This window comes from Vidua macroura, chromosome 7 (assembly GCF_024509145.1).
Source record: "Vidua macroura isolate BioBank_ID:100142 chromosome 7, ASM2450914v1, whole genome shotgun sequence".
NCBI classification, from domain to species: Eukaryota; Metazoa; Chordata; class Aves; order Passeriformes; family Viduidae; genus Vidua; species Vidua macroura.
In genome coordinates this window covers 31,429,064-31,449,887 of record NC_071577.1, presented here as the reverse complement: position 1 = coordinate 31,449,887, position 20,824 = coordinate 31,429,064, and the positions used below count along the sequence as shown (strand labels likewise).

The following is a 20,824-nucleotide window of genomic DNA, read 5'->3' as shown; positions in this document are numbered from 1 at the left end:
AGCACACTCAAGCTTGAGCTGCTTGGAATGTGATGCCTGGCCCTTCTGCTTTACCTTTGGTGCTTTTGTGTGGCTGGCTGGTGAAGTGGTTCAGCAAGCTCACCTTGCTGAAACAAAAGGTGTGACTTGACTGCTGTGAGGAGTGTAGGCTTTCAGGCTCCTGGGCCAGGAGAGGTTCAGGTGAGGAATGGCTGCAGCTCCCAGTCAGGATTGCCATGGAGCTGCACCCGTCAGCTTGGCAACGTGAGGAGTTTCATGCAGCTGAAACAAGGCTGCTCTTTGAGGTCAAATGTACACTGGAAACTAAACCTTCTTCTGTGAAAGCAATTTGTAGTTTCAATGGTGGAATTAAATGGTGATAAAAACATGGTATTCTGGTACTCAGAGTTAAATTTCTATCTACTGCAGACCTCTCTGATTTGGCCTCATGGCACTCATCCTTTCTTTCTCTTTCTGGGTTTTAATCAAAACCATAGCTTTTGGGTTTTGGTGGAAGAGCTCTTTAAAAAATCCTAAAGCCTTTCCTAAGGCTTTTATTTTTTTTTTTTTTAAGTAGCTCTCTGGGTTTTGTTTGGTTATTCAGGCAAGTGGCTTGTTTTTAGTGAACAGTTCTGTTCTTGTAGTATCTCTCTTCACAAAACAGGACAATGGCACTGCCTCTCCTGATGCAAGAAGGATTACTGCTGAGTAAAATGCACAAAGTAAATAACTTACACTGAAATGCTGTCTACTGTAAAGGATTTTTTTTCTTTGCCAGTATCATAAAGGATTTTTTTGAAAGACCTGCTGGTGTTCCTGCACCAGTGTGACCTAATCAGTTCTTCATTTGTGTCTCAAGTTCTATTTAATAGCTCAGTTAAGTATGTAGACTGTTGCTAATGTTGCAGAACCAGTAAAACCAAATGAAAAGTGCTAGTTTAAAAAGCCTCAGTTACTGAGGGCCAAAACTGTGTCTTGTTTTACACTTCTACTGTTAGGATGCACTGGGAAGTAAGCATCCCTTTGTGTGCCTCACTGAGCTCTGTTTGGAAATTAGTTTATAATTATGTAACTTTTTTTTTACATGAGCAATGACTAGGACTTAAGCAAATAGTTGAGAAATAAACTTTTGCTCTGCAACACCACCAATCTCTTAAAACCAGTTTTTCCTGAAAATTGTATTTGTAAAATTTTCAACCTTCACAGAAGATTGAGAAAAAAATAGCAGCACTTTGGTTTATGCTTTTATGGGACAAAACAGAAGGCAGCTTAATTCTGAAGTAGCAATTTTTAAAAATTATTTTTTTAATTGAGGAAGAATTGGTCTGAGAGAAGATGTATTGCTGCTGAAGGCCAGGATACTGAAAGTCCTCCTAGGTTCCTGACTCTGCCTTCAGGGAGTACAGTATTCCTAAAAGATTTCTTGTGGCAAAACAGGATAAATAAAACTTTACGTTATAAATTTCTGGAGTGGAAAGGGGAGTCTTCCTGAGCTGCAGGCATGCTTTTTAATCTTTTGTTTTTAGTTCAGTTATTTCAAATATCTTCACTGTACGTGTCTGCAGCTGTCTGACATGCAGCCCTGGTGCATATTTTATAAAGTGTAAACTGAAAAGATTGCTCTCTAAATCCCACTGTGCAGATCAGTGACTACATTTCTTTTTCCCTTTACAGCTTCTCTGCTAACTTTTAAATCTTTTTATGTACTTTAACCCCGTGTGTGTCATAATGCTATTAAAAAATGCTTCTTGGAAATCAAAAATATTAGAAGTCATAATAAAGCTTTTACTTCCTGAATGCAAGGATGGGAATATTTTAGGGGAAGACTTCCTGGCAGGCGAGGAAGAGGTGTTAAATGAAAAACCCTGGAATTTCATACTTGGTCACCCAAAACAAGTGACCCAACTCATTTCAGTAAGACCTCTTGGGTACAAGCTATTCTGAAATACAAAGCTGGACTGTGTGCCTGTGGTGGGAGGAGGGATTAAGTTTTTTTTAATTCTTGAACATCAACCTGGAACACTAATCTTGGTCTCCTATTCCTTAATTTTAGTTGCATTCTTCAGTGGTTTTTTTCAGATCATTGTTTAGTAATTTAGGTAAAGCTGTTTCTGGCTTCTCATCTGGATGAAATAAATACATTCTTGTGTACCAAAGTAGGTCATGAGCTAGACTTGTGTGTAGTAGGGAGGGTTTATGTGTACACAAGAGGCTGTTGCTGCAGTTTAATTAGTTACCTGTCACTAGCAAAGCTGTGGCAAATGATTCACCTTTGTTATTAGCAAGAGCTAAAGGTATCAGCTTAAATTGCTTCTGAAACCTAACTGGGCTGGCTGATAAAATGCCTCTTCTCCAGAAGTGACAAGCCAGCAGTATGCACAAGTCAGTTGCAATGGCTTCCCTGTCTGGTTCCTTATTGAGATGTAGTGATTTGATGGCCTTCAGCCATACATGGCTCCAGTGCAGGTACAAGTCTCAGTAGGATTTCATATGTTACAGTTACTGTACAGATTAGCCTTGGGGAAATGTAATTGTAAATGTTTCCTTGAACCCCTAAAAAGATGTGCCCAAAACTGGATAGAGGCAGCTTGAAAGTAAAGTATCTTTGTCAGGTCAGAAATTTAAACATGCTTCTATTGAGAAATATGCTTCAGCAGATTTTGCCTTTGTATTTGTTTCAAGCTTTCCTATTCACTAACCTTTGCTTGTATAAATCCCATTAAAAACCCCTAACAACAAAACAGTGATGTAATAACTTCAGCTAACTACTCTTATTTCATAAAATTTTATCTCTTAATTCGATCTGAGCCTTCAACATTTGCATTTAAAAAACCAGCAATCGTGCAAGTGTTGGGATGTTTGTTCACTTGAGGGAAATGAAACTCAGCAGTCACTTCTTTAGCAGTCTTCAGCTAATTCCACTCCAACACAATCCAGGCTCCGTCTTGCTGGCCGCGGGGCTGTGGCTCTATTGTGCATGCTGTGAAAGCTTGCTTTCATGATGGTTAATGATGTACTATCTGTTTCCTGCTCCCAGGAGATTTACTGAGCTAAAACACTACAGCGATGAACTGCAGTCTGTCATATCACACCTTCTGCGAGTCAGAGCTGTAAGTATTTCCCATGTGTGTCATGACAAATAGTATGATTTATTTATAAGGCAGTATTTCTTGTTTAGTCAAGAAAACAGTATATGTGTTCTAGAATAAGGGCGGTTTAGCCTGAGGGAGTCTGTCTCTGGAGTGTGGAGCAGGAGACAGCAAGAGGTGAGGGCACTGACTTTGTACAGATTTGGAAGGGGGAAGGAGTTCCAGATCTGATGCTTGGGTTTGACAGTGCTAATCTGCCCTGCCCTGTGATAGTCACGTATCGCAGGGAGGTGCTCTAAAGAGGGTCGAGGCATCTGCTTCTCTCTGCTCAGCAGACAAGTTACTTTTGCTGGATGTTTGGTTTGGGAAGGGCCTCAAAACTCAGTTTTCTGGTCAGACGTATAATGAGCTTATAGTATGAATCCTTTATGCTTCCCAGTATGTATTTTCTTTTTTTGGCTCGTTCATTGATCTGCAATGAATAATAGTCTTTCTAATGATGGCAACAATTATGTAATACATTAAGATACTCTATGGATTGAGAGCAGAAGGTTGTTATTTTTTTAAAGACCTAAAAAGGAAATAAGAAATTACAATTCTAATAATGAGAGTATGATACTTCTTTTTAGTATGTTCAACAGGGATTTCTTTTTCAATGGACCTGTGTGGCAGAGAGGACAGCAATGGATTGCTCTGTTAAACTCAGATTCTTGAGAGAATTAATCACTCTCAAGAGTGATGTTCTACAGACAGTCCTGTTTTCTTAGGGTTGTGTGTGTGAGATCTGTTGGGCAATTTGTTAATGTTTCCTTTTTACTACTGCTGTGACAAACATCATAATAACAATGGTAGCTCTTGCAGAACTTTAATCTCATTCATTGGTACATCACAATTCCAAGGGCATTATCTGGATTACAACTCACACTTCAGAGTGTACACGTGTCTTTTCTTCTGAGGTTTTGCCAGCATTGTAGTGCTGGCTGCAGCGGGTACTGACACTCCAAACAGCTGAAATGACCTCTAGCTCAAGCAATGAGTTCTGTAATGGATAGTTCATTTCCTTTCCCTCAGTTCACTCAGCTGGATGGAAAACTCAAGTCACCTGTTAGAATTTTACTGACAGTATTGATGTCAAGATGGACTTCTGACTTGCTGTCTATAAATTAAATAAATGAGTGTGTGCATAAATTTGGCGTTATTTGGACAAAGAATGCCTTATATTTGATTATCAAAAACTGAAGGGAACTCGATTATGGTCTCCACAGACATATCCTATCAATGAGTACTTCCAAAGACAGATTTGAAATGCTACTTTTCAGCATAGCCTTGATTGTGACTTCAGTCTTCCAGGACTTAATGCTGTTGACTTTTATTTTTTTTTTCTTTCTGTAGTGGCTTATGTTAGATTTAGGCCTAATCTTGTTTACCTGTGTAAGAACATTAGGGCTTTAGCTTGGAGCATGTATGTGGGTTTTCACAAAGCAATTGCACTTAATGTTGATGACCAAAACCTGTCTCTAAAATGTTTTAGAGGGTAGCAGACCGGCTTTATGGTGTCTATAAAGTCCATGGGAACTACGGAAGAGTATTCAGGTAAGAGTTCATCCAGTTTTTAAATACATACATAGTTATGGGGAGAGAGAAGAGAATTTCTTGGTTGTGCTGTTATGCTTTCGGAAAGTATATTTGAAAAATTTCATCATCTGTCTTGAAAAACTCTGTATTGCAGTGCTAATGAGATTTCTGTGCTGCATGCAGAGATTGCCCGGTCTGCTGAGCTTAGCCTCTAGTGGAAGACTACAGCTTTTTCCTTTGTGTACCAGACCTTTGGGCCTCTGCTGCTGCCTTGGCATTTTGCTTCTTTAGAAAGTAACTCGCTATTCTTCATGCAGTTGTCTCTGGAAAAGCTTCTAGGTTCTTTTAATGGATAAAAATCAACAATTATATCTATCCAATTTTAGTAGCTTTTAGAAGTGAATTTGCCAATCGTTTTTTTGATTTATATGAGGGAATTGCATGCTCAAGTTTTCCATCTCACTGGAGAATTCAAGAATCTAAACTTCTGGTTAAGGGAAACCTCCTGCTTCTACACACTGTTCAAGTGCTAAATTTAATTCTCTGGGTTAATGGATTGCAGATGTCTTTCTCATTGGGGGTTTTAAAATGAAATTAGGTGTAGTTCTGTAATAACACAAAGACAAATATCAACATCAGCAGAGTGGAATGTTTATGAAAAAGTGAAGGACAGAATAGATGCATTACACATAAATTATGCGAAATATAAGGAGAACCTCTTTTTTCCTTGTAAAAAGAGTTGTGGGTATAATTCTTGTAACTAAGAACTCTCATAAGGTTTCTCAAAGCTGAGAACACAATTAAAATGGCAGAGTACATACCAGGATGTCCAGAACAAGTCTCTTGCTATCTTTGTTGTAGCTCTGTTTTTTTTCTTTTTCTAAGTAATATCTCTAATGTAAATAGGTAGTTGAGACAACTGCAAGTTGGATTTTTTTTTAATGAATAGAACTGAACAAGAGTCTACTATGAAAACATAAAGCTACATACATAAAATAGTTTCAGGAGAAGTAAAATGCTTACAAAAGTCAAATTCACCCTTTGGTTTTTTGAATGAGAGGCTTCTACCTTCTATCTCATAAGTCTGGAAAGCTTACGTTAGGTTAGGGTTAGGCTTCTTGGTGAGCCCAAAATGTATTTCAGAAAGTTCACCATTGTCATTGTCCCTTGGTCCATTTACATTAAGTGCTTGGTGGTTTGGTTTTGTTTGTTTGATTTTGTTTTGAATTGAGTTTCAACTACTTAAACGAGATTATGCTCAAAACCCATCCCAAACTAACTATATTTGTGACTATGAGTTTAGGGATAATTGTTTTACAGAGTGCCATAAATGGCCTTGTCACATTGTCAGTGCTGTTCCTTAAAGTAAAAAAACAGCTTGGCCAACTCTAATTTTGAGGCAGTTTCCATTCAGGTGTCACCTGGAAAGAAACTATATACAGGATGCAGCTTATTAACTTCCCTTACCCTTCATGTGTGATGTTGTTTCTCGTTTGTTTTTCCTACAGTGAGTGGAGTGCAATAGAGAAGGAGATGGGGGATGGGTTGCAGAGTGCTGGCCACCACATGGATGTGTAAGTACTGACTGAATATCTGATAGTTTGATGTAAGCCAGATGTGGAACTCTCCCTCTTTCCTCTCTTTTCCCTCAACCCCAAAGTGCATATGAGTACCAAGAAAGTTGGGGGTGCATTGTTTTTAGGTATACAGTGTTTCTGTGCCTTGGATGCAGGCACAGTTTTAGCATCCATATACTGTATTAAGTAGCTCAAAAAGCCTCAGGAGAACCAGAGGGGTTTCTTTTTTTATTATTATTTTGAAATCGTAGAAGTGTTTGGAATCCTTCCAGTTTTTCTTTTAAGCTACTATGCCAGAAACTGGTGGAATACAACTTTAATGTACTACAGACCTGATGAGATCCATTTGGTTTTGATAGCAGCATTTTGTACCATGCTGTAGATGGTACACAGATTTGGACTTAATTACAGGGAGTTAAGAAATTTAATTAATCAGCACCAAAACTCCAGTGGATTCTTGAAACAAACACTGACTGGATATAATAAAGAATCCTCTCTCTTTGCATCTTTAGAGTCATTTGGCAGCGTATGTGAAGCACAGCCTTCAAAATAAGAGTCTGGCACTTGGGAGTGCTCACAGAAGTGGTATTCTAAGCTCATGGCTTCTGCTTTTCATGTAGTCACATATAGCAAGTGACACAGCATTCCTTACCACTCTGATTCCTCTTCTGTAATCCCACACAGCAGATAAACAACAACTCCAGCAAGAGATGGAAGCTGTTTTACACTTTATGCAATATTTGTACTGATTAAGTGTAATTCCTGTGGAAATAAAGTTCTCTGGTTTAGTTTATAGGGCAGATTTACATATGTACTACTGCCTGATTGTTGTTGTGGTGTCAGGTTAACAGGTTAATTGTTACTGTCCTTGCCAAGTGGAAGGGTTTGAAGAGCCATGCCCTCAGCTTCTTTAGAGTAATTCTGCTTTTAGCAAATGTTTAAGAATTGGACCACTTCTGAATAATTTACTCACAGGTCTGTGTTTTGTCTAATGGGGTGGTTTCCATACAAGAAAAGCTGTAATATTTTCATGGCAGAGGGCTCTGGTGAGAACAAAGAATGGAGAATGCATTCTAGTTTCAGAAGAAAAGTAATTAAAGCAGGGGTGGAACACAATGTTAAGCACCTACTGCGGTAGGCAGGAAATGAAGAGATTGTGAACACTTGGTATGATATAGTGGAGTTAAGGAATCACAGAAAGGTTTTCAGTGGTTCAGATACACCACACGAAAATGTCAAACACCTGGAAATGCATAACCAATTAAAAGAAGTTTGTCTCACTTCTCAATCAGGAGGCTGAACCCTCTCACACATCCGTAATATTTAATATTTCTGTCTGTAACACAGGGCTAAAGATCCAGAGTAATGGCAGTGGGTAACTGCTGTTGTGGGCAATTTTACTCACTGCATGAAGTCTGAGGTGGCTTTCATTGTCTGTCATCTCCTGTGCTCTGGCACTCTTGTACAATAGTAATCCCTTAGTGATGACAATCAAGCAAGAAGCAGCAGTTGTGAAGTTCAGGAACTCATTCAGTGACCCATATGGTCTCCTAGCAGTAAGGTTCATATCTGTGATTTCTTTAAAGTGTAACTTACCCGTTCTGTTACCATTCCCATAACATCAGGTGGGAATTTATTGCAACAAAAAGCTACTTCTAGAAGGTAGCCCAATATAGATGTTAAACTTCAAAACTAATTTAATTATTCCCTTTCTACCCCATATGGTGTAGTCTTTACTAGATGTTTATTTAAGCTTTTGAGTAGTTATTGGTTAGTGTGATCTATAACTCCTAAAAGTTTGGAGAAGACACCCCAAAGCTTCTCTGGGTGTGTGCTTTATTACAAGATGAGGCTTGCTAAAGTGACAGAGAATGCTGAGAAGGTTGGAGTGAGTGGCTATGGCTAGCATTTAAAAGATGAAAGAAAAAAGTGCCAGACCTTTGACTTCTGTCCTTTATTCCATTAATGAGTGACCCTTTATCTCTGTATCAACTAGACTGACATTCTATATTGAACCAATCTAAACTAAAACAAGGGTTCAGTTGACAGCTTACACAAAGAGTGAGACCATTATCAGGTACCTTTAGAACTTACTGCAATGTTTCTCCTTAACACTTTCTCTAGTTTGCCTAAGTTTATGCAGTCAGAAATGTAACTTTTCTTATTACATTTTTTTCCTCCCAAATAAAACTTATTATAAAAACCTGCCTAGGTAAGGTAGGATTTTGTTTGGTGAGATTTTTTGGTTGTTTGTTTTTAAAGTTCTTTTCTGAGAGTTGATCTGCCACACATGAGCTCTAGCACTGCTCTAAACTTAGATCTTACTTGAAAATGAAATGTGGTCCATCTGCTGCCCTGAGAAATCTAACCACTATACGAAAATTATTGCACTGCAGAACTTAAAATAGGGCAAGCTATTTATGACCTTTGTGGCTGCAGGATTTTTTCAGAACAAGTGTATTTTTCAACAGTTTTGACTTAGTCCTTACGCTGATTCATAATATGAATTCTTGTTCTCCCTGTTCTTTAATCCCTTCTACTTAAACTTGTCTGCTGTTGCTGACCACTTCATATGTTATATTTATTCACCAAGAGTCTTGGTAGGGCTTTTCCTGGGTGTGCCATGTCTTTGATTTCACAGAGCATCAAAACAACTCATCATACTTGCAAAGTTCCCAAATTCATGTTGCTCCTTCCCTTTCAGCTTGAGACTGTGCCACTTCTTCCACAGAGCAAATTACTGGAGAAGCATAGGGAGAAAAGGAAAAATAGAAAGATTCTGCAAAAACTTGAAAGCCAAGAGGTGCTATAATTAGCATTTGGGTCACGTTGTGCTGGTTGCTAGAGAAGAATGGACATATGCTCACTTCAGAGAGCCTGCAGGTGTGTGAGATTGCCACATAGCTGAGAATCCAGACTGAGTTAGCAGAATAGATGAAGGTGTTTGTGTGGGATCTCATTCATCCTGGTTATCTCCAGTGGCACATACCCTGAGTCCAGGCCACAGAGGAATCTGATTTCTTGGCTGTGCCCAGTGAGATGTGCAGATAGCTGTAGGCCTGTCCCTACAAAATCTGTCCAAGACAATCACCTTGGTTAGCAAGAACACACTAAATACTCAAATAAGCAGTATCAACTAGAAAAATAAAGTGATTTTTTCCACTTGTAGCCTAAATAACAAAACTCTTACCAAATGCAAGAGCTGCAGATTTGGTCCAAGCCCTTGTACTTCAGATTTCTCCCTAAAAGGGGTGTTAAACTTCCTGTTGCTGTGAATTAACATGGCTGACTTACACAGCAGACAAAGCTATAGGCTTTGAAGGAGCTGAAGAAGGGACCTAATGTTGTGGTGTTCAGGGCACCCCTGTGAGTTATGAATAACAAGCCATGAAAGCAGCTCTGCTTTTCAGAAGGTGTGATGTTCACATTCTTGGCCCTTAATGCTTTAAGCTTTGAAGGATTTCTTTTGCACAGTGTCTTTTTTTTTTTTTTTTTTTTTTTTTTTGTCTTGGTGCTGCCTATTGACTGTCCACTGAAGAAAAGGAATAAATTGGGTTTTTTTCCTGTAAGAAAAGCTGTCTCATCTTCAGCAGGAGACTTATGATAGGTTTTGTACTTGTCAAAAGATTCATTGTACAATGAATCAATATAGCAACCAAAGAAGCAGGCTCACAGGAATGCTGACATTAGCTGATTCAGAGTTTAATTAAAAACAAAGAAAAAACCCTTTTTGGAAGTGCTCTTTGCTGTTTGCCACAGGTGTTTCTGTCAAACAGGTGTTGTCCCTTGTAACTGGATGTGTATCCTTAAAGGTTAATCAGCTTTACGTTTAACTGTGGCTGTTTTTCACTAGATATGCAGCTTCTATTGATGATATACTGGAAGAAGAGGAGCACTATGCAGATCAGCTGAAGGAGTATCTCTTCTATGCTGAAGCACTGCGGTATGTACAGAAGTCTAGAGCTCAAAATGAAGCGGTAGTCCTTTTCTCTAATGTGATGTTGATGTTTAATTTAGTCTGGTATCCTTTTGTGTTCTCTGAGAAGAGGAAATTCCAGTGTTGTGGAGTCTCCATGTTCTTGTTTCTTATTCTGCTTACTTGTATTCAATTGCCATGAGTGTAGCAATACAAATTAGAACTGATCTGATCAGTAGTGAAGAGACAGAAATGTTAGAATCTGTATACTATAGAAGAAAATGCTGTTTATTCCTCTGGTTCCATTGTTACCTTGGCTTTTGGTGTAATAGTGCCCCAATGTGTTGAAAGCTCCAGCTTTCAAATGAGATAGGCCAAACAGAGCTGTTACAACCATTATAGATTCCAGGAGCTTTCAAAGTGCTCAGCATAACGTTCATCTGCTGCACAGTCATGTGCATTTAAATACCAACTTTTTGTTTTGTTTTATGTTAGTCTTTGTCAGTCACCTGTAACAAGCATGGACACAAAAGCAAATTGCTTTATGCTGCAAGGCTGTGCATAAAGCTATTGTACTTTACAAGGGTTGGCTCTGAACCTCTTGCAGAGGTCCAGTAGTGAATTGGGTTGGCGATTGCAGGGGCTGCTGTGTGGGAACCTGGAGCACTGGTAGCCTCTCCTGGGAGACAAACGTGCATCTGGCTGTGCAGTACGGATGTAGCATCACCAGCCCACACAGGACTGGGAGTTACTGCAGGTGGTCAGAGGAAACTCCTCTTTTCCAGATGAAAGGCACTGTACGAGTCTAGAAGCAGTTTATTGTTTCATTGTTTAAGAAAGAAAATGTGATGAATTTTATGATTGATTGATAGATTGCTGCTGTGACAGGTACCTTCTCCAAGTATCTTTTGTCAAAGCTGTGGTATTTCTGTAATGTATTTTGAATTAAACTGTTTTACAGTGGTGTCCTTAAGGAGATGGTAGGGCTTGTATTGCTGAGTGTATCTTGGAATGATTCTATAAAGAGAAGCAGAATGCTGTTTTACTAAGAACTTTATTTATACTTTGATGCAAACTTGCTTAACTACAGCATTTGCAGAGTTATGCAGTCTGTGATAGGGCTGTTGAATTTGGGCTAGATGAATAATTAGAGGTGCTTCCTGTCAAAAAGCAAACAAAACATGATGCTATCTGTAAAGTGTAAATGGAGGGAAACATAGCAAAACAAAGTATTTAATGACAGATCTTTCATGACTTACTTTTCAGGGCAGTTTGCAGGAAGCATGAACTAATGCAATATGATTTGGAAATGGCTGCACAGGACTTAACATCTAAGAAACAGCAGTGTGAGGAGCTGGCAACAGGAGTGAGTCTTTTTCCACTTTCTTCTCCAAGATACCTCTTTCTGAATTTATTTTTTACTTGAGCCAAGTTACTTAGAATGATATTTAAATGGCACCAGCATGCTGGCTGCTGCTTTTGAGAAGTGGTATCATATGAGCTGGAGACATGTGAGGTTTAAAGTAACTTGGTTCTTGGAGACTTAAACTGTTAGCGCCAAATGTCTTTTATTGAATACTGAGCAAGTAAAAGGTTGCAGTAAATATGACTGGAGCAGAATAACACTCTGTCTATAGACAACTCTATCCTAAAGATGAAAATGTTGGGAATTCTGAAAGACTGCCTTTTGAACAGTGGGTGTTATTGATATGTTGTGTTAGTCCATTTTATATGGGAGATAACATTACCTAAAATATTATCTGAAAATGGTAACTGACAGTTTTAGAATTTTTAATGTTGCTCTTGGATCTATTGATCTTCTTTATGGAATGCCTATATGGCTTTTGTTTCTCTTAGTTTCTTTCCTAATTCACTTACTAGGAAGGATGCTCTGAAAGTTCTCCCTTGTCAGCCTTAAAGTGTTTGAACATCAAATTACCTCCTCCCCACTTTGCTTAGTCTAACCTGAGTCACCAGAATACTTATCAAATAATGAAATGGAAATTAAAGCAAAAAAAACCAGCCAAATAGTAAGCACAAATGCCAATAAAAGTCACCTGATGTCCTGTGGCTGTGCTCAGAACATGCCAAACCTAGAGTATCCTTGTTTTTTGTAGACTGTGAGAACCTTCTCCCTGAAGGGGATGACCAGCAAGCTCTTTGGGCAAGAAACCCCTGAGCAGAGGGAAGCCAAGATAAAGGTTCTAGAAGAGCAGATACAGGAAGGAGAAGAGCAACTGAAGTCTAAAAATCTGGAGGGCAGGTAAATGGACTTGACTGTTTCAAAGAAAACACAGGGGCTTGTCTTAGCAAAAGTCCTTGACTGGATGCTCTTGAAGGTGTTTGCATTTTATAAGTGTTTTTAATATATTCTTGGTGTTTATGAGCTGTCTATAAAAGCTCCTGTCAGCTGCAAGTTGTGAAATAAAGTGCAGTACATGCAGTTAGCTTCTGGTCTGAGTGTATGGCTTATGTAAAACCTGATGACTTTCCCAGTTACTGAGCCCACTCTAATGGCTGGCTTGCATGCTTTTATGTTCCACTAGTAATATATTTAGCAGGTGGGCTTGGAGGTCTGCAGCTGAATAGGCTGAGACTCAAAGGCTGATTTGCTTCAAATACAGTATTTAGTTTGGTTTAAGTGTAAGGGTGCTGAGCCCATATTCTGCAACTTCTCCGATGGGGGACACCTTACTCCTGTTTGAAAGAGATTAGAAGGTCTGGGAAATTGTGTTTGGGTAACTGCTTCTTGGTGGTAAAATGAAGTTTTCTTCAGGTATGCAAAAATTAAAAATAGGAACTAACATTCTTAAAGCAGTGGGATTTTGTCAAAGCATGTCTGTCATATAACACAAGGGGTAAACATGGTATCTCCTGATATGTTAGCATTAGAGCTGGAAAGATAAGACTAGTTCATGAATACTTCAAAGCAACAACACTCAGTAAATGCAATATCTTAATAATTTTGGCAGATGTATTCGAGATGTGCTTTTGTAGCTCTGGAAGCAATTTTCAAGTGAATGCTAGTCCAGCACAAATGAAAGTAGGAATTACAGGTATATGCCTCCATTTTAGTTAAGGAGACCTGACTACACATTACCAAACCAACAAAATTAATTTCTGAAGTGAATTATCCAAGTTAAATTTGCATTGTAAATGTTTATTGTACTTGACTGTCTCATATCCTGACAAGCAAGTGAGTTTTCACACTGAAGAGATGAAGATTCTGACTTGACAATTGAAAAAGAAACATGCAGTGTTGTGTGCTGAATGTTGGCATAAAGATAATTAGTTACCCCAACAGAATCTGAAGGAAAAAAATTATATTCTGACTTATGCTGGTTCTATGGCAGGGATACTTCCTGGGGAAAAAAAAAACACCAAACCAAGCAAACACCCTAATGTATCCTGTGAAACTCTAGGTTAAAAACCTTAAAAAGAAGATGGAGAATTAGGTAGTGGTGCCAGTTGTAAAATGAGGACACTGAGGGATGCATAATATTTGTAGGACTTGATTTACTGACTGAAACATGGAGCACTCTGTCATACACAGCTTCTCTGCTGAGGGTGGAACATGTAAAACACTTCCTAACAGAAGTCATTGCTTTGAATTTCAGAGACTTTGTGAAAAGTGCCTGGGCTGACATTGAACGGTTTAAAGAGCAGAAGAATCATGATTTGAAGGAGGCACTTATAAGCTATGCTGTTATGCAGATTAGCATGTGCAAAAAGGTACGTGTGGCTTGGGAAGGCTGGTCTAGTGTGTTTGTCCTGTCAGCAGGGGGGCAGATGCACTGTCAGTAACTGGGAACATGGCAGTCACAGAAGATTGGAAGTCACTACCATAAAACCTCCCATATAGTCTCCTCTTGAACTCAGTGACATGTTAATGTTGAGATAGATATAGATATAAAATAGACAGGGTGGCCCAATTTCAATATGGTCTCTGCCTTCTTCTCTGAAGTTCTATGGGACTTCTTTGTAGAGTCTTCTGTTGAAGAAAGTTGTGGATGAGGTTTGCAAATAAAGTATATTTCCACCTATTGATTTTTTAACTGTTCTCTTAAAAGGGAATTCAGGTTTGGACAAATGCAAAGGAATGCTTCAGCAAGATGTGACAATCTGGAAATGAATTCCTCCTCCAAGTGCCAGAGAATGGAAGCACAGTGTATAACACCAATGTTATATTGCTACATGACTTACATACAAATCATGAAATAAATGTAATTGTTAATAAAGGATGAAAAGAACATGTTGTTAAATGTTTAGCCCTGACTGCCACTTCTGTGGCATGTTTTATATGTGGTAGCAAAGAATGCAGGGGTAAAAGAGTTACTGAAAACTACAGCTCTGTATTGGACAAAGGTACTGGGAAAGTTATCCCAGAAAGTATGAACTAAACTGTTCAGAGACTTGTGAAACACCATGCTCTGTAATGTGTAGATCACTTCCAGATGCCCTTCTTTCCAACCCTTGCTGTTTAGAATTTTTAATGCTCAAGGGTGCTTTGGTTTTATAATGGGGCACACAGTTGTGTTCTCAAGGTCTACGCCATAAGAGGACAAAAAATGAAATATTGTAATGCCTAGAGTTCATATTTAAATGCCTTTGCATGTCCATAGAGAAATATGTTTTTCCAGAGTTCAGGTTAAGCAGTCTCAAACTCCTGAGATGTTTGAAACTCTCTACAGTAGAGGTGTTGTACAGTGGTTTGATAACAATATTCTGCATTTACTGGTTCCCACTTCAGTTTTGATACGGGCATTGATTTCTTACTAAACTTCTTCCTGCAAGTAAAGGCAACTGGTGATTCAGCTGAGCAGAAAAACCAAAGTCAAAGCTGGTAAGAAGCAGATGCAACTTCTCTTTGGTTGTTTGGAACCTGTTTACACTTGGTGTGAATCTGGCCTGTGGCACCTGTAACTGAAGTGGTTTGGTTCTTAAACAAACAGTTCTTAATGAAGGTGCTGAAATAATAAACCTGGTGCAGCTTCTGTCATACTTCAGAGCAGTGATGTGCAGAACCCACAATGAACCAAGGTGTCTGGCCCTTGTGATGATGTTTCAGTGTGTGTGAGTCTGTGTAAATGTGTAATATACACACCTGTATAACATGATTTGCAGTTACAGGATGTACATTAAATGTTTCCAATTATGAAAATCTCTTACCACTGTCTAATACTGGGCTTTTTCTACATCCTTACTGAAAGTTCCTGAAGTCTTGTGGAATTTGTCAGACTTGATTGGTAGTCCTGAAGGAAGCTTTGTAATAATCTGTTGAAAAGTGTATTTAATTATTTTGGATTATAACACTATTCAGATTTTTTTTGTAAGAGATACTCCCAAAAGTCCTTAAATGTTCTTTTGATAAAACTATCTAAATGTATTTACTGGTATGTCCCATGTTACTTTTGTCTCTTCAACCTTTCTTTTCTATAAAACCATTGTAAAGAATGCATAGGTCTGGTGCACACTACAGCTTAAAACTCTGAAGTAAAGTGCTGGTACTCTGAAAACCTGTGTTGGCTTTTCCAAAGCATGTGACAGTGACATGCCTGGCTGCAAGATGATGTTGGGCACAAAGCAAAGAGGTCTCTTCCTTTAAACATTGGAGAAGCATTGTTCCATTCAGAGGTTGCAGTGTCCGGTTCTGAGCAGGCTGAAGGACTCTCACATTCCAAACCAAGAAGTTGCACACTTGATGTATTCAGTAAACCTTCTAAAAGAGTGGTGCCTTAACACAATACCATGAGGCGCTCAGAGTAGGTATTTTTCATGCACTTTGATTTTTGGTAGATCTTTCTGGTGCCTCCTTCCACATGTCACTTGCTGTACAGCTCATTAAATGTATTAGTATGCCTTTTTTTTCCTTGCTAGTTGTACTAAAATTTAAGAAGGGAACAAAACAGTTCTTGTAAGTTTTGTGCCAAATAAGATAAATAAAATTGCTCTTTGATATTTTTGTTATGGTTTTTTTGTAAAAAGCTCTGTCTTTCCTATTTTGAAAACTGCCTTTTGATTTCTTGAAAGTGGTTCTTGTCCATTTTAGCTCTCAAGTGGCCTCCAAATTTGGGTTTAAAATTTGGTGAACTGTGCACAGCTCTCCCTTTAGGTAGGAACATAGTGCTAAGGCCAAAATTAGATGCTTGCTACAAGTCAGCTGTGTGAATTTCATGTGTGTCTCCATCTAGTTAAGAGACAGTGCTTTTGAAGACATTTTGCATTATTTGTAAAATTATGTGAAAGGCAAATTAAGGGTAATTTGCAATAACTTTGTTTCTTTTACTTCTGTCTTTCCAGGAAAGCATTGCATGTGGTCTGTGTAGTTGGGAATCATAGCAAACTGTGAAAGTTTCTCCTCCTCTTTTAGCTTTTCAACTTTTTAAGGTGAAACCAGCCAGTTAATGGCTGTTTCCATGTGGGTAACAGAGCCCACATGACAGATGTACACTTGCAAAGTGTGCATTTTTCCAGTTACAGTGTGGATTTAACTCCTGTAACTCGTTCCACTTTGCCAGTTATCCAGTAAACATCAAAAATTGGTGCCTTGAGAATGAGGTAGGAAGAACACTTTAACTTGACAAAATGCTTGTATGTGAAAATGTTTACCTGCCTGGATCATCTGATCTGCTGATCCTGGTGCTTCTGTCCCAGGAAGCTTTGCTGGGTGGATTGTCGCTGCTCATGCTATCTCTGACCTTCCCCATTAATAGCAGGACCTTGTCTTGTCAGAGCATTTTAGTTGCTACTGTTGTCTGTTCCTGAAGTGTAGCAGGGGTGATGGAGCCAACTGCAATGGAAAGATAGAGTTTTACAAACTCTCTTTTTTTAACGTATTATTTCAGTATCTGGCACATCAGCCCAAGCAGTGTTAACCAGCTGTGTGCAGGGACTACCTTGGCAGGCGCAGAGCAAATCTTGGAGCTTGAGCCACACTAAGGAGCTTGCCTTGTGCAGGTGAGCCAGAGGAAAGTCTTGGTTCTGGCCAAACACACAGCAGAGCCAGCAGAGCAGGCTGCAGTCCCAGAGCACTGCAGCTCAGGAGATCACTCTCCCTGTATCACTCTCCCTGTATCTCTCTCCCTACCACTGAAATTCCTTTGTTCATCTTGGTTCAAGAACTGAGAAACACTTTCTAATGTTGCCTAAAGATGACACAGAAGGAAGTTGTCTTCATTCCCTTTGCTTGTCCTACAATGGCAGGGCAGGGCTCTAATCCAGGTGTCTGTGTGCCTCCTGTTCTGCCCATCCCTGGTGCCTCTGACTTGTGTTTGCGCAGAGCTCTGTGGGGAGGCACAATGTGTAATGAAAATCCCCACACAGGGCTGCTCTAGAAATAATGCAAGGAGAGGAAGCAAGTGGAATGGGAGCTGGGAAACTTGGAGCACAGGCCGTTGTGTGAAATCCAAGTTCAACACACCTGGATGTCACCAGTAAAAGCAGTTGCCTTTGTAAGCAGTCACTTTGCTGCTGCCCTGAGTCCATGTCTGATCCTGCCTGGCAGGCTTCCCCAGCAGAGGTGTTTCCTAGGACAGGGACATGTCCCTAAGGATGTCACTCAGTCTGTCCCCTGAGAGACCCTTGGCAGTGCAGGACAGAAAGCGCTGTGAGCTGCTTTGTTCTTTGGGCAGTCCTTGGGGCAGGCAGGGTGCTCACTGCAGCTGTGAGCAGAGAGGTGTCTCTTGAGTGACAGAGGCTTGGTTGTCCCCCCAGCTGAAACAGAGGGTCACCTGTGTCCCCTCCACAATAGCACTGCCATGGGTGTGTACTGTGGGAAGCCTGGAGAACCTCAGATTCCTGCTTAAGCAAAGATTGTGGCCCTCTGGCTGCTGTGTTCTGGTGCTTCCTGGTGATACAGTGTTATCAAAAGGATTTTGTGATTCTGACTTTCTGAAGGGTCAAATGCAGAGGAGAAACTTGTTTGTCCTGTTGGTTGGTTCTGTTTGTTTGTTTTGCTGGCTTCCTTTTGAACAGCTTACGTGGACTGGCCTTCCTAATGCTGTGTTTTCTTCAACAAGAATCTTTTGCTCTGACTGCTTGTAGAACAAATCTAAAATGTGAAACAAAGACAAATCGGGAAGGAATTTGGGTTGTTTTGGAGGAAAATAGCTTCATACACAGTGAAAGTACAGAGTATTTGGAGGTAAGGAGAGATGGTGCCATGCCCAGACAGGTAAGGATGGGGTGAAGCTGCACATGAGAGCAGACAGGTTTTGAGAAGAGATACACAAGAGGGTGAGGAGATGAGGCAGGGAAGAAGGACAGCAGAGATGGGATGGGTGGTGGAACTGGAGAGGAGAACAGATGGAAAGCTTCTGTACCTGCAGGCTGGGCTATGCAGGAAAAGGGAAAAGCATCTCTGTGTGGTCCTTGTTTTGGAGAAACATTACCATGATAATCTCAGACTGAAATTTGTAGTGATGACTGTGGTCTTGAAGCTGAGTTCAACACTGACAATGGTGTGTCACAGGTCAGGAGAGATTTCATTTTGTCTAATGTTTTGTATCTGTATTTAATATGGTAGTTTTCACCTTCCTGAATAAATGAAACAGGAGAAGAAGCTTTAGTCTTCAAAAACCCAGCATAAACTTTGTGGGCTCCCCAATCCTATAAACACCAGCAAAATCAGCCATGGGATCTGGGGGCCTGCTGTCTGATGCAGCTCTAAAAGAGGTTGCCCCAGCAAGCCAGGGACAACAATTAATAAATAACTCTTCATCTGTACCAAACATGTTTTGTTATCTGTAGATATCTGTGGCATGTGATAACACTAATTATATTCTCTTCAGAATGCAGCTGTAAGTGGCCGCAGAAGATAAAAAGTGGTGAGGCTCCCCGGGACGCAGAGGTGGAAAATGATGCAGTCGGAGGGAAAAGGCAACCCCGACCGCCCTCTGGTGGGTCTCCAGCAGGAGCTCGCAGGGCGCGGGATGCGGGATCCCGCTGCGGGAGGGAGGTCAAGGCCACCTTGTCCCCTCCTGCCCTGCAGAGGTACGGGAGCAGTGCAACAGCCGTGGTGTACCTGAAGCCTAAATACAACGGGATGGGTAATCTGGAGCAGTTTTTAGTGCTGAGTTTGTGTCCTGCTGTAGGTTGCTGTTAATAATAGTGTATTACACTGTGATTTGCAGCTTGGGTGCCCTTTGGCACAAGCACTGCTGTGAGTCGGACTCAGAGGCTTTTGAGCTAGCACTATTATTTATTTATTTATTTATTTTTAATAACTGCTTGGATGTGGTGCCAGCTGCATGATCAGTAGGAATGATCTGCCACTGTGCAAACTGCAGTTCTGTGTAGGAGATGGCAAAGTCACCCTGCCCTGGTGCTGCTTTGAATGAGGTTTTTCTGAAGTGTGTGCTCTCTGGTTACAGGGAGGCCAAGTCTCATGGTGGTTGTTCCTGGGGCTAAAAGGATAGACTTCATTTCCAGTCTCCTTTGTTTTGATTAGATGCCAAGCCCAGTGCTGGTGGCTTCTGCCTGCTCACCTCTGATGGCCCCACAGACACTGGATGCTCAGAGGGCAGCAGAGAAGAGCTGTGTGCTCCTTGTGCTGCAGCAAGATCCCTCCTAGGCCACACGACTGAGCTGTGCATCCCATCTGCCATTTGCCAACCTGAAGTGGGTGTTGCAACAGCCACAGCAGCGTTCCCCCTCCTGTGTGACATTCCCTGTACTCTGCCATGGATTGTGCTTGCCACTGAGGTCATCCTGCTTGTTCTAAGCTACCTCTGGTGCTCCTGCTGTTGTTCACAGTGGCTCTTCCCCCAGCCTGACCACACTGGGGCTGCCTGGAGCCGTGCAGGGCCTGCCACTGACGTGCTCCTTGCTTCCTTTGGATGATTCATCACCGCTTCCCAGCAGCACAGCCTCCTCTTCTTCCAGTGGCTCGCTAATCCTTTCCACCTCCATCTCACCCATGGTCTCAGTAATGCTCTTACTGCCCAGGCTGTCAGTAAGGACTCTGACCAGAGCCAACGGGAGAACACAGCAGGATGCTGCTTCCCTAAAGAATTCCCATTCCAATTGCATCCTGAAGGCTTTGACCAGATTTTAGTTTCTTCTAAGGAATGCTAGGCTGGCTTTCTGATTCAGAGCAGGACTGGCCCAACCGGAGGGAGGAGAGCTGCGATGCTCTGGATTGCTGCATTAATACTATTGCTCCATCAAGGAAGCTGTAATCTCTTAAAATGAGAATTAATTTGACAAGATTTGTTTTTCATGAACACGTTGATTGGCGTTAATCTCTTTTAGCTCTGTATCAACTATTCTTTTCCCAGGGATTAGCTTCAGACTGACAGGCCTCTAGTAATTCAGTCTCTGTAGTTATATACTTTTATAAACAGACAAAATATCAGCCTTCTTTTAGACTTGTGGCATTTCTCCTGAAATCCAAGAACTGTTGAAAATCAACATCCATGGTTCAGAGACCTGTTATGTTGAGACTTCTATAAGCTTGAGAAAAAGCTACAAGGATCTGGAGATACAGGCATTAATTTAAGCAGCTAATGTCTAGTGCTGCACTCTGGGTGTGTCTCAGGAAAAATATCCCCTTGTGATGGAGCTAAGGCACAGCTCTGCTTGATGAAGAGTATGCACAGACCATGATTTGGTTTTAGCATCCTCCTAAATGAAGTAAAAAGCAAATTCCTGTGTAGTTTAACACGTTATTACATTATAGCTCTATGCTG

At 40.5% G+C, this 20,824-nt stretch overlaps 1 protein-coding gene across 2 annotated transcripts in view; it reads left to right on the top strand.

Annotated features, from left to right (window-relative positions):
- SNX4 (sorting nexin 4) overlaps positions 1–16,092 on the top strand; it is a 32,800-nt gene extending 16,708 nt beyond the window's left edge. For both annotated transcript variants that reach the window (XM_053982993.1, XM_053982992.1), the window contains exons 7-14: positions 3,017–3,089; positions 4,600–4,661; positions 6,152–6,217; positions 10,074–10,163; positions 11,403–11,502; positions 12,254–12,399; positions 13,754–13,868; positions 14,207–16,092. In XM_053982993.1, the coding sequence (XP_053838968.1) occupies positions 3,017–3,089; positions 4,600–4,661; positions 6,152–6,217; positions 10,074–10,163; positions 11,403–11,502; positions 12,254–12,399; positions 13,754–13,868; positions 14,207–14,254 (700 nt within the window). In that variant the 3' untranslated portion in view covers positions 14,255–16,092. The remainder of the gene's footprint in view (positions 1–3,016; positions 3,090–4,599; positions 4,662–6,151; positions 6,218–10,073; positions 10,164–11,402; positions 11,503–12,253; positions 12,400–13,753; positions 13,869–14,206) is intronic.
- Positions 16,093–20,824: the final 4,732 nt, after the last annotated feature.